This window comes from Mirounga angustirostris, unplaced genomic scaffold (assembly GCF_029215605.1).
Source record: "Mirounga angustirostris isolate CCGP_5_RB_7025 unplaced genomic scaffold, mMirAng1.0.hap1 SCAF_12, whole genome shotgun sequence".
In the NCBI taxonomy this organism is placed as follows: domain Eukaryota; kingdom Metazoa; phylum Chordata; class Mammalia; order Carnivora; family Phocidae; genus Mirounga; species Mirounga angustirostris.
Window position 1 is genome coordinate 13,594,453 of NW_026991720.1, and position 13,647 is coordinate 13,608,099.

At 39.2% G+C, this 13,647-nt stretch overlaps 1 protein-coding gene across 5 annotated transcripts in view; it reads left to right on the forward strand.

Moving 5' to 3' along the window:
* Positions 1-11,738, forward strand: part of BRAF (B-Raf proto-oncogene, serine/threonine kinase) — a 186,099-nt gene extending 174,361 nt beyond the window's left edge. For 3 of the 5 annotated variants that reach the window (XM_045864170.3, XM_064574879.1, XM_064574880.1), the window contains one exon: positions 3,703-3,876. In XM_045864170.3, coding sequence (XP_045720126.1) covers positions 3,703-3,725 — 23 coding nt within the window. In that variant the 3' untranslated portion in view covers positions 3,726-3,876. Of the gene's footprint in view, positions 1-3,702 lie in introns of all 5 variants that reach the window. The other 2 variants (XM_045864169.3, XM_064574881.1) reach the window with 2 other exon arrangements.
* The last annotated feature ends 1,909 nt before the right edge of the window (positions 11,739-13,647 follow it).

Sequence of the window (13,647 nt, forward strand, 5' to 3'; positions counted from 1 at the left end):
CACAAGAGTCAAAGGATCTTTTTATTGATATAGCTCTTTCTATAGTTCCCCAGCGTACTTGTTTCACTCCTATTGTCCTTTCTTTGCTCACTCCTCTTTTCACACCCCCCAACAACTCCCCACACTGACCACTGCCCAGCCTCCAACTATCTGCATTTGACTCCTTTCAATCTCTTTTGCCAGAGGGCATTGCTGAGCACTGAGAACTGCTCAGAAACTCCTTTATGCCCTCTCACATGTTCCCTTGTACCTCCAAAGGGTCACCTAGTAGTTTTCTTGCCAAACTGAACCCACTGGAAGTGTTGGTGGAAGAACAGGAACAGTCTGGTAGGGCGAGGTGTTTAGGTGGCACGGATGCAGACAAGTAGGAAGCAGTAGAATGACATATGGTAGTGTAGTCTCCCTTTCTGTGGTTGGTTTTGTACTTCATTTTAGATATATTCTCCAAATAAAGAAAAACATCATTTTTCTAACCATACGTAGAGTTAACCTCTCTAACTAGGTAATTGAAACAGAAGGACGTTCATGCTCTTGTGACTGACTGCTTTTACTCCTAAAACGTCAGCCCCCAGATATTTTTATTAAAGTTGATCTCCTTTTTCAGCAGGCACCCTTTTTGTAAAATTTGTTTTACATTTTAGAAGTTTTACTGGTCAATGATGAGGACTACGATTTTTCTTCTTGATTTTAAGTAGTTTAGGGATCACAGCATTTAATCAAATGCTTTAGGTTATTTTCAGATATTAAATATTGTCCTAGCCATTGACATACTAAAGCATTAGTTAAATTTTCCTCTTTAAATAGTGACTGTTTAACACACCAGTGTAAATGGCCTCTGTCTCAAGTGAGTCCTTCAATTTAAGGAAATGAGCTGCTTTTTTTCTTTTTAATATTATGAAATGGGTACTTCATGACTAAAACATTTTGTCAGTTACAGTCTTATTAGATTGAGAATTATTAAGCATTTCTAGAGCACTTTTTATTTTACTCAATTTTTCATCTCTCCTGTGATAATTTCTCTTAAGAATTTAAGAAGTCCAGTGTGTCTGTGCCAGAATGTTTATCATACTTTTGAAACTTCCTGAAAGGTCACCACAAAGAAAGAATGAGACTTACTCTGGTTTCAGGTGACTGCCCCCCCACATCTAAAACAGTGATTGATTTCTGGCAAATCGATTTTTCATAGCATATTTTATCTTTAAGAAGATTGTTATATGTGTAACAGCCACTGATATACATTCAATTCGGGAATAAAAGATAATAATTATGTAGTATCTTAAAACTAGTTAATAAAATCCTTAGCTTTCAAATAAACAAATCTTGATATTTGAGGTATCTAAAATCACAGGGCCTTCCCAAATGTTCTCTACCTTAATCTTAAATAAAGTCAAATGGAAAATAGAACTTAGATTATTCTCAACCTGAAAAAAAAAAAGCTTCATTTTTGGCCTCTGATTTTTCAGGCAATAATTAAGTTAATATACTGAGATTTTCAAAGTCACATAGTATTCTGGATATTTCACTTCAAATAATTCTTACCTCAAATAAAATAGGATAGGAGGTGGGATAATAGATAATTTCCAGATATACAAGAAGGAATATGCTTTTTTCCCCAAAAGCAGATCCATTGCCTATTACCCCCATCTTTCCTTGAATTTCTCCATCATGATTTCAGGGACATATATAGAAAGAGTTTAATTTTATTGATCTGTAAACTCTTGAATTCTTTTTGTCTTTTTTTATTCCTGGACCTGAAGTCTGTTTATGGAATAAGAACTGCATTCCATTAGAAAGAGTAGACAATGGTAGGATGATCTTCAGGGTTGGCTTTATTGGTGTCTGATTTAGAATTTCTTGGTAAGAGTTTGTACTTTGGGAGGTTGTTTTGTGGGGTTTTGTTTTTTAAGGCTAACATTTAAGTTTGTAGAGTAGAAACTACAAGAAAGTGGAGTGTCTAATTATAACTAATGGGAAACATCTGAAGATTTTTTAAAGTTGTTTTTTAATGTGGTATATAAGATTTGACAGAGTTTTATCACTTTTGATATTCTCATTTAATAGATTAAAGTCTAGCCATTTTTTAAAATAAAGATTTCTAAGTAAATCCTATTTTCACACTGACTTCCTTTAATGAGATTTAGATTCTGCAAGATACAGTGACTACTAATTAGAATGTTGAAAATTGCTTTAAAGAAATGTATTAAAATACTGGAAAAAATAGCAACCTTCAAACCATAATGTACTCAAACCATAAGCAAAGGTAGTGTAAATGTTTATAGATTTCTAGAGGCTATTAACATAATAGCCCTCTGTGGTTATGTTCTTCATGTTTGGCTCTCCGAGGTCTTAGTAATGTGGCTATTTTTTTTCATCAATGCCATACTCCCTTCACAGACTTTTTAACTTTAAATATGAGGTGATAATTCTTTTACCCTTCCTTGATCTTTTGACTCACAATACCATGATTACTTGCTTGGTAGAAGGAATCCTTAGAAAGAGATGGTATCACTATCTGCAGTCCAATTAGTAATAATATTCAGAATGGGAAAACAAACTGGTAATTATTGAAAATTATTTAGGGGTGTGTTCATTGTTAAGACAAACCACCCCTGAACTTGTATTTTAACGGTGCCATTTTCTAGCTGTGAGATACCAAATTACTTAACCATTCTAAACCCCCAGCTTGCTCCTCCATAAATTAAGAGAAGTAATAGCACCTGCATTATAGTTATTATGAGGCTTAGATGCAAATGTACGTCAAGCATTCAGTGAGGCACCTGGCCTATAACAGGTACTCAGATAGTCACTAATAATTATCAGCCTGCGATCTGGGGGTTCAGTCAGCTAGTCCTTAGCAATCTGTTGTTTGTTGGTACATACCAGTGTCCTCTGGTAGTCAGCTGGACTCTACTGGCAGAGAGTGGACAGGTCACTCCTAGATGAAAGAGTGTGTTCATGTCAGTGACTGCTTGGACCCGCATCACAGGCTCTTATTACGGAAAACGGATGTTAAGGCCAGCTACATTCTGATAGTTGTCGGTTACTAACTAACCCCCAGAAATCAGCTAGAATGTATGTAAGAAGAAAAACCGGCCTCTAGTCACAAGTAGAAGCTGTGAACAAAATGCTGGGTGAAACATAATGGCACGAAGCCCTCAAATTCAGGAAAGTTCAGCGACATGTCCCCCCATGTAATTGGTGGTTTGAAAGGGGAAATGAACTAGAAAATAGTCTAGATTTTCTTTCCTTCAGTCAAATGCGTAATGTGGACAAATCATTTGACCTCCTAATTTTATCTTTTGCAAATGGGGAATATAATTCCTGCTTCTTCCTTTCTAATAGTGGTATTATAATAATGGAAATGAGTTGATAACTGGGGGTAAAGTATTCAACAAATCAACCTATTTTACAATCTGTTTTTGAGAAATTTTGTTCATTGGAATGGTTTTCAGCATAGCATGTAAAACCCAACTGGGAAATTACCTGCAGACTCGATATTTAATTGATAGAACTGAAGCATATTCTACATATTATAAATTATTTTATGTGTTTCAGCCATTTTTGCTTTTAAATTCGTGATGATGTCGCTAGATTTGTAATAATAGTGAGTCACCTTTCAGTGAGGTTTCAGTGAGGTTTTTCTAGGTCTCTAGGTTATTTGAGATAACTTTTTTAAAATTAGCTCTTGTTCTCCCTCTACAGGAGAATTTGCAGCCTTCAAGTAGCCACACCATCATGGCAACATCTACTCTTATTTCTTAAGTCTTGTGTTCGTACAATTTGTTAACATCAAAACACAGTTCTGTTCCTCAAATCTTTTTTTAAAGATACAGAATTTTCAATGCATAAGCTGGTGTGGAACAGAATGGAATTTCCCATCCAACAAAAGAGGGAAGAATGTTTTAGGAACCAGAATTCTCTGCTGCCAGTGTTTCTTCTTCAACACAAATACCACGTGCATACAAGTCTGCCCACTCCCAGGAAGGAAGAGGAGAGAGCCTGAGTTCTGACTTTTTGATGGTCAGGCATGATGGAAAGAACCTGCTGCTACAGCTTGGGAGATTGGCTGTGGAGAGCCTGCCAGTCAGCTCTGCCCTTCTAACCACCAGAGCAGTGTGTGGCTGGTCACCTGACGGGGCAGCTGCAGTCGCCAAGCATCGTTCTCTTTCCTGTTCTGGGATTTTGTCGTGGAGCTCTTTCCCCTAGTCACCACCAGTTCATTTCTGAGGGATGGAACAAAAATGCAGCATGGCCTTTCTGTGTGGTGCATGTCCAGTCTTTGATAAATTTTTATCAGGTGAAGCTCTTTTATTTAAATGGAGAATGAGAGGCGAGGAGGAGATACGTTTTGGTGTAGGGGAAAAGGGAATGCTGCATCTTTTTCCTGACCTACTGGGTTTCTGGCCTTGTTTCCCTGCTCACTGAGGGTGTCTGCCTAACCAAGCAGCTGGAAAGTGCTGGCACACATTGCCTTCTTCTCTCACTGGGTCCAGCAATGAAGACAAGTGTTGGGGATTTTTTTTTTTTTTCCCTCCACAATGTAGCAAGTTCTCAGGAAAATACAGTTGATATCTTCCTCCTAAGCTCTTCCAGTCATCAAGTACTTATATCGCTACTTTGTCCAGGGCACAAAATGCCATGGCAGTATCTAATTAAAAGCCTACAAAACTGCTTGATACCAGTTTTGAATGTGTGAGACATTTATGTAATTTAAATGTAAGGTACAAGTTTTAATTTCTGAGTTTCTTCTATTATATTTTTATTAAAAAGAAAATAATTTTCAGATTTAATTGAATTGGAATAAAATAATACTTCCCACCAGAATTATATATCCTGGAAAATTGTATTTTTGTTATATAAACAACTTTTAAAGAAAGGTAATTATCCTTTTCTCTACCTAAATATGGGGAGTCTTAGCATAATGACAGATATTTATAATTTTTAAATTAATGGTACTTGCTGGATCCACACTAACATCTTTACTAATATCTCATGTTTTCCTCCAACTTACTCCTACACTACATCCTCCATCCTCTTTCCAGTCTTTTATCTAGAATATGCAACCTAAAATAAAAATGGTGGTGTCTCCATTCATTCTCCTCCTTCCTTTTTTCCCAAGCCTGGTCTTCAAAAGGTTGGGTAATTTGGCAGCTGAGTTCCCCAAGTAGAGAATAGAGCAATTTTAGGTGTATTGGGACAGAGGGAGGGTGTGTGAAGCCTAACATCAGTTGTTTCTGTAGAAAGAGATGCTGTGGTATTGGAAACATCATTCTTTATCTTTGCGTAAGTGGAAAATAGAACCCAGTCGTAGCTTCCTTTGGCCTTTACTAAAGGGTGGCATAAATTGCAGTAGTAATAAAGAAAGTGACTCTGGATGTATTAGTGACAAATATCTCCCTTATCATGAGTCTTAGAATCTCTTGCCAGGATTTAGGAATGTAAATCAAATCAAATGTACTTAGCCCAACCAAGCTTTGTAGCCAAGGACCTTAAAGAAATTAGACAGGACCCATAAAATAAATCAGGGAATTAGAAGTTGTTATTTTAAAATTTCAAATTGTAACTGAGCCCACTATCTTCCAGCCTATTAAGCTCACTGCCATTCCATGCTTTTTACTAAAATACCTGTATTCAGAGGAAGGCCTACATGAGAGGTACAGACCTGTGAAAGGTGTCCTAGTAAAATGGAAAATATCCTGAAGTTATTAATGAGTTTGAAAAGCAGTGTATTCTTAAGTCCCACGTGAGCAGGGCAGTTTCTTACAAAAGTCAGAAATTGCGAAGATTGGTGCTGATTTGAAGAGCGTCTTGTGCGTATTTTTCTTTTTAAATGTGTCCCCAGACATGCTTTTAAAACTGGTTGCTTTCCCTTCACCAAGATCGGAGAGAGCTCGGTTTGAACAAGAGGCATGTCCTGTGGAGCCGTTGGAGCCTGCCGTTGGGTTGGCAGCTCGGCTGCAGGGCAGCCCCGGGGGCCAGGAGCCCCGCAAGCACGGGCCCTAGTGATGGAGGAAGCTTAGCGCTGGAAGGCCGGCACTTCTCTTCTTCCATCCTCTTTAGAATAGGTTGCTGTCTCACTTGAAAAGGGGGAGCAGACTTGGTCTCAGGTGAAGCTGTGCCCAGTCAGAAGCCAGGCTCAGGGTATTCTTGAGAGATTTTTATAGAGCCCTTAAAAAATAAAATTCTATTATTTCTCATCCCTTTTTTCCATCAAGTAGTTTTTTCTCTAGTTTACAAATGACATTGTAAAGGGGTTTCCTCTTATGTTTTGGTGTTTAGACTACAGAGAGACTTGTTGAGCTCCTAAGAAGATACAAGGAAGAAGTCCTTGTTTGTGCAAAGCACTTTATGAATAATTTGTATAGACAGTGCGTGGCTGCTTCGCGGACTAGCCTGTCAGGTTGTAGTTACCTGTCTTTTCCTTAAAGTGGCTGCAGTGCCTTCTGTAGCGTATTTTATCTTGGGTAAGAAGAGGCGAAGCCTTCTGAAAAATCTGAGAGCAGACATAAAAGATTGTTTCAAAATATGCAGTATTCCTGATGGGACTTTTTGTCATCAAACTAGAGTTTAGGGTCTAGTACTTTTGCCACTGAAATGACATTGACCAAAAGTAGTTTATAAAAGGGATTTGGGAGTAGAAAATCCAACGTGATCATTTGTACTTATATGCACCTTAAAAGAAGATTCTGTCTAGCTGTCAAATTCTGGTTCCTGAACATCCAGTCCCTGATTGCACTTATGATCTTGTAGGATATACTGGGGCATCCTAGAAGATAAAACGCCGTGTAACACGTACATGTTCTATTTATGTTGGTATTGGAAGAGAAAGAGCATTACATAGTTACAAAGAGGTAATCAAGACTTCAGCACTGTCCGCTGGAAACTCTGTAAATACTTGCTAGGTTCTCCTTTGGTGCGGTCCCAGCTCGCTCAGCACGCGGTGTTCTCCTGCAGTCAGCAGCCGGTGCTCGAACTGCTGCCCAAGCTCCCAGGACCTCACCTGCCCCCCTGCGCGCCCGCTCCCCAGCCTTGTGCTGACCCCAGCCGGCTTTAGTTGGAAGCACATTGCAGGGTTCAGGTGACCCCCTTCGAAAAACTACCTCCTCAGAATGAGGTAATGAATAGTTATTTATTTTAAGATATGAAAAGTCCGGAGCTCTAGAACATGAAGATGACTTAAGATTTTAACTTTGACGTGTACTTGTATTTGAGCACTCTCATTTTGTCCTAAAGGGCATTATGCATTTCAGCAGTAGGACTTTTCTGAAAAATGTAGCTCCAGGTTTCTAAATGTTGTTGCAAGTGGTGCCAGCATCTGTTTCAGGGTACGTTTCAGAATCTCCACCTTTAGGCAGTTGCATGAAATTAAGCAGTTATGGTAACAGTTCACTAACAGTGATACAGTTTTAATTTTCAATAGGTTTAGCAAGACCATACGTCTTCCTGATGAGTTAACCACAGCTCCATCACATGCACAGATCCTCCGATCAAGAGACTGCCCAGCTAGGACGGTAGAATGATTCCACACGATTCTCTTCTTTGTCCAAGTTGGCATTGTTAGCGCTAGAAAATCAGCACCTTGGGACTAGCAGATTCCAACCATTAGGCTATTAAAAAAAAAAAAAAAAGTAACCAGACACGGAAAGTTTACTATGAGTATAAACAGTAAATAGCTTACAGGTCGTACATTGACATGGTGTAGGTTGAGGCTCTAGAAAAATACCTTGACAATTTGCCAAATGATCTTTACTGTGCCTTCACGATGCAATAAAAAAAAAAAAAAAGCTTAAATTTTAGCAGAAATCAGTGATTTGCAAAGAGAAGCCACTCTGGTCCAACTCAGCTGTGTTAATATTTTTTAGAGTGCAATTTAGACTGCAAAGACAAATGCACTAAAGGGTTTATAGCCAAAATCACATTTAAAAAGAGAACACACACAGGTAAATTTTCAGTGAACAAAATTATTTTTTTAAAGCACATAATCCCTAGTAGAGTCAGATATATTTATCACATAGAGCAACTAGGTTGAAAATTACAGTTCAGTGACATTTCTAGAGAATCTTTTTCTACTCCAATAGGTTCTTCAAAGCATGGAACTTTTTTATACAACAGAAATGTTTGACAGACATTTTAAGGAATTGCTGTGGTTTGGGGGTCAGAAGTACTATGTGCTGGGCAGCAAACACTTGTCAAGAGTGAGAAGGAGGAAGCTAATGTAGAGGACAGAATTTGATTTTGTCAGTTTCCAGAGTACTGCTACAAACCTCAACAGTGATTTTCCAGAGTCTAAAATGTAAACTTGCCTCCCAGGATGTGTTTGCAAATTCAGTGGGACTGTCCTGCTAATGCTGTTCAGGGTGCTCTGGGGACCAGATGGGGTCTCTGGGGTCCCCTTTACGAGGGGGCATTGGAATAGTTAATGACGTGGCCGGTGGCTGTGAACTGGACACACTCCATGGTGTGCTTTTTCTGTCTTGTTGCATTTCTTGCCACCCTGAGGAAAGGCGGCATACGGTCTTCAGCAAGCTCTCTAGATGTTTTTCGGAGTTGTCTTGCTGATGCCCATAGGTTGTTGAGCACCAAGGAGTGCAGTCGCATCTCTGCCTGAGTTTTATATTGGCCAGAGGAGAATGAAGTGGCCAGTGAATTGCTAGCTATGGTAAAATTGAAAATACTGGTAAGATTTTTGTTTTATCAGCACACTCGAGAGTAAGTTTTGTTGTTTTCAGAGAACTTATTTTTACTTCTGGTCGGGCAAAGACATTGAAATTGGAATTTAGTCCTAAATTTTGCCATTGGTGGAAAAGGTAATTAATGGTTTCTATCGGGATTTTTAAGGTAGAGGAGGACAGAATCGTTAAGTCTTAAAATCTTAAAGTAAGGGAACAGTGCTTTAACATGCATAGGGATGGTTTGTCAGAGTGATTAAATAGATCTTTTATTTCAACATCCACAACTCAAGCTGTTAATTTTTTAATCCTTTTTTTTTTACCCTTTGACCCCCCTCTACCCAACTGTTAGTTTTATTAATTACTAAATTAGTTTTATTAAAATGTTTAATTTTATTAAAATATATAATTTTATTTAACGTAATTCTGTTTTGACTAATTACAGTGCTATAACCAGTTGTGCATGAGGACATAGCCAGTGTATCTGGTGTGTGCGTGTGTGTGTGTGTCTGTGTGTGTGATGAGTTTGTTTTTTAAGAATTCTGTAGATTGAAGTACTCTTGGCAAACAACTGAAATCTGTTTATTCGTGTTAGTATCAAACAAAAGATTTGTGCAAGCCATCTGCCACTCTCAGGCAGGCTGAGCACCTTGTCCCGCACTCCTGAGCAGCTCGCTCCCCTCACGGTCTATAGGGAATTGGGCAGGAAGTCGGCTGAAGAGATGCAGCAGGGGAAGGGCTCAGTTTACAGGGGTGGGGATGGGGGGTTGTAAGTCGCTTAGTAGCAGTTTCGTGTTGAAAATTATTCTGTGTTGCATTTCTGTGTTAAACCCACATGTATCTCAGTGGAAGAAACTTCAGATAGCATAAGCAACAGAGCTCAGAGAGTAGGCACAAATGTAGAGAAAGTGGACCAAAATGGGAGGTGGGAGGGTGTGGGAGTAAGTCTGGGGCTAGGGAAAAAGTGATGGGACCGTGGGAAATAAACTATAATTACCTGAAATAAAATGTAAGAGTGCAATAAGTGTGCTTTTTCTTCTAAGCTGTGAACAGTTTTTTCAAAAAAACATTCCTTCCTAATACATTTGTGTATGTTCCATAGCTGATTAAAACCAGCTATGTAAACATATAATGCCTTTTTATTCATGTTAATTACCAACATAAGTGGCTAACCTTTATGTCTTATTTATCTTCGTGTCGTATTAGTTTACATACAGGAGTGTGCTTGCGTGCGTGCGTGCCTGTGTGTGTCTGGGTGTATGCTCTACCCTTGCCCTCCTTCATTTGGAAACGCATTCATTGGGTCCTCTGTTCTTCCTTTGGCCATGCTACAGGTTGTGGTCTTCATTTGGCCTTCATGGTATTGCCTGATTTAAAGGACTCTATCACAGTGGTATGTTTTTGTGGTGATCTCATTTGTTGGCTGTACCCTCTGACCCTTTCCTCACTCAGCGATTGCCTTCTTAGGAGCGCACAGCTGATCAGGGGATTGAATTTGACTGTTCCTCAACGTATGTCCCCTTTGAATCCTAGGTCAGTCTTTAGGATTGCTCTTTAGTTTAAACCAAGAAAAAGGAAAACACCCCCCTTTTCATTTTACTTCTTGGTTTGAGGACAATTCTTTTATAAGGGAGAGGAAAGGGAAATCCTTCGTGTTTTAACTGCAGTGAATTAATGGCTCCTGGTTTCCCACTCCAGACCTAAAGGCGATTCACATACACATTCCTCTCTCTCTTGCTGCCAAAGGTTTGGGTTTAGTTCACTTCAGTTCCACTCAAGCATTGAAAAGGTTCTCATGGAGTCTGGGGTGTGCCCAGAGAAAAAAAATGGGGACTTTTAAATTGTCCACAGACCTCTTTATACCTGCTTTGCAAAAATTACAATGGAGTAACTATTTTTAAAGCTTATTTTTCAATTCATAAAAAAAGACATTTATTTTCAGTCAAATGGATGATGTCTCCTTGTTGTCCCTTAATCCTCAATGTTTGCTTGAATTTTTTTTTTTTTTTTTTAATTCTTCCCCATACCCACTTCTTGATACTTTGGTTCTTTCCTGCTCAGGTCCCTTCATTTGTACTTTGGAGTTTTTCTCATGTAAATTTGTACAATGGAAAATATTGTTCAGTTTGGATAGAAAGCATGGAGAATTTAAAAAAAAAAAATAGCTGAAATTCAGATTGAAGAGATTTATTTCTGTGTAAAGTTATTTAAAAACTCTGTATTATATAAAAGGCAAAAAGTTCTATGTACTTGATGTGAATATGCGAATACTGCTATAATAAAGATTGACTGCATGGAGAAGTCTTTATCAAGATTCTTTTTCTAGCACTATCACATTTGACAACGGAAGTAGGGTGCTGACAGTTCCTCCAGGCAATGCAGAGACTGAGAAATGTGCCTTTTGTTTCCCGTCAGTTACTGCTGGGTAGGTAGAAGTTATTCGTATGAAAAATATTTGTAAAGTAAGTTGTCAGGATGAATGCCTGCTACATTGTACCAGCTGCACTCCTGTGGTGGGGACAGCCTTCTGTCCAGTGTTGGTGATGCCCCTCAATACTTTGTGACACTCTGACCTGACTGATCCCGTGCAGTGCTCAGTTGAAGTGGGTGCAGTAATTGAGTCATTAGAGTTAAGAGTCTCATCTGGAGAAGTTCCCCTTAAAAGTGTATCTTTCAATTTTTTTTTTGGACACAATTTCCAATACATTTTCTGTGGGAACACAGAATGTACACAAAGACATATATATTTGAAACTGTGCATTGTGTTTTATACTGTTTTTTAAAAATACTGGCCACCCCAGTGAGTCGATTTTGTGCATGTGATTTCATGACCTCAAGTTTGAAAGACCCCTAAAATAACTTCTAGCTATGTCAGATAACTGGGCAGTTTCCAGAAGAGAAGTAAACCATTTAAAACTTCACTTGGAAACCTTACTGTCCCAGAACTATAGGAAGGAACAGAAAAGTGTTCAGGATGGCACATTATATGAGGCATCTGGTTTCTGGCCTTCATGCCCCTTCCAACTAATCATAACATTCTGTAGAGACAAGTATTTCCTCTGAACTCTACCTTTCTCATCTAAAAAATGTAATTCTGTAGTACAAACATTATAGAAGCTTTTTTTTTTTGAGAAACTCATTTTTAAAGAACCTTCATACATGATTACAACAGAGTGACTGGGGCCTTATTTTTTAAGAATGTATTCTACAAGAGGTTTTCTTTAAAATTTAGACCAGAACATAAACGCTTTCGTTACTGTGATAAAATTCTAGCACCCTACCTACTACCCTACTAGTCGGAATTTTATCAGGGGCTGTGATCCTTGGACCTGCTGTCTCGGTTATATAGTTCTCCCGGAGCCTGAATTCTTTTTTTTTAGATTTTATTTATTTATTCATTAGAGACAGAGAGAGAGGCAGAGGGAGAAGCAGGCTCCCAAGGAGCAGGGAGCCCGATGCAGGACTCGATCCCAGGACCCTGGGATCATGACCTGAGCCGAAGGCAGACGCTTAACCATCTGAGCCACCCAGGCACCCCAGAGCCTGAATTTTTTAAGCATTGTGCCAGTTCTTCAGACTGCAGGTTGAGTTCCATTAGTGGACAGTAAAATCAGTCTCGATCAACCATCTTGTACGTAGACCAGAATAAGAGAAAGTATCAGTGTGTATCACAGGTAAGTACTGTTTCACAAAACTGGATTATATACATACACACACAGGCATGTACTCTAGGTCACAATGTAAAATTACTTGTGAGTAGGTCATGATCAAAAGGTTTACATATGCTGTACTGACTCTCAGATAATCTGACTCGGCCTAGAGCCAGCCAGCCACTCAGGATCTGAACCTCAGCCCTACCTGTATGACCTTCGACAAGTCACCTGGCTATAGCTCAGTGTCCTCATCTATAAAATGGAAAGAATGTGCACTTAATACATTAGAATTAACACATGCTAAGTTTTTACCACAGTGCCTGGACCACCGTAAGCCCTGAGTTTCCTCTATTCAACTATATATAACCATCAGTCAAATGTACTTAACATCTCTTTGGGGCTCGCTCTCACTTTATTTTCCCATAAGCTGTACAGCTGACCCTTGAACATGGGTTTGAACTGTGCTGGTCCACTTATACATGATTGTTTTTGATAAATACAGTATAGTCCTATAAGTTATTTTCTGTTCCTCAGGATTTTAATTTTTTTCTCTAGCTTTAATACAGTATGTAGGGCGCCTAGGTGGCTCAGTTGGTTAAGCGACTGCCTTCGGCTCAGGTCATGATCCTGGAGTCCCGGGATCAAGTCCCGCATCGGGCTCCCTGCTCGGCAGGGAGTCTGCTTCTCCCTCTGACCCTCCCCCCTCTCATGTGCTCTCTCTCATTCTCTCTCTCTCAAATAAATAAAATCTTTAAAAAAAGAATACAATATGTAATACACGTAACATACAAAACATGTTAATTGCCTGTTTTATGTTCTCAATAAGGCTTCCAGTCAACAGTAGGCTATTAGGTTTTGGGGGAGCCAAAAGTGATACCCGGGCTTGCGACTGCTCAGGGTTGGTGCCCCAACCCCTGGGTGCTTTGAGTCAAACGTGACAGGGTGGAGGTTGTTACTCAGAGAGAAGGCTGGGGACAACTTCTGCATCAGCTAAGATTGGTTTTACAGCCCAGGTATGAAAAGGAAGATCCAGTATGTGGAGGCCGCTGAGTTTAGAAGACTGCTGTTTTTAAAGTTACCTTTAGTTCCAATCAAGCAACTCTGAATGATTTCTAAGGAAAAGAGCTAATGGGATGATCTTCCTTGAGTTCACAGTTACAGTGAGTACACAGGAATAAAACACTTTGTTGGCTGGAGAGAGACAACAAAAATTTGACCCAAAAGGTACAGAACAGAGATGGCCTTTTAAACAGCTTCCATATTTTGAGCTCAGCGGAGACTGCTTGCCTCTTACCCACGTGAGTAAACAAAACCAAGAGAAGTGT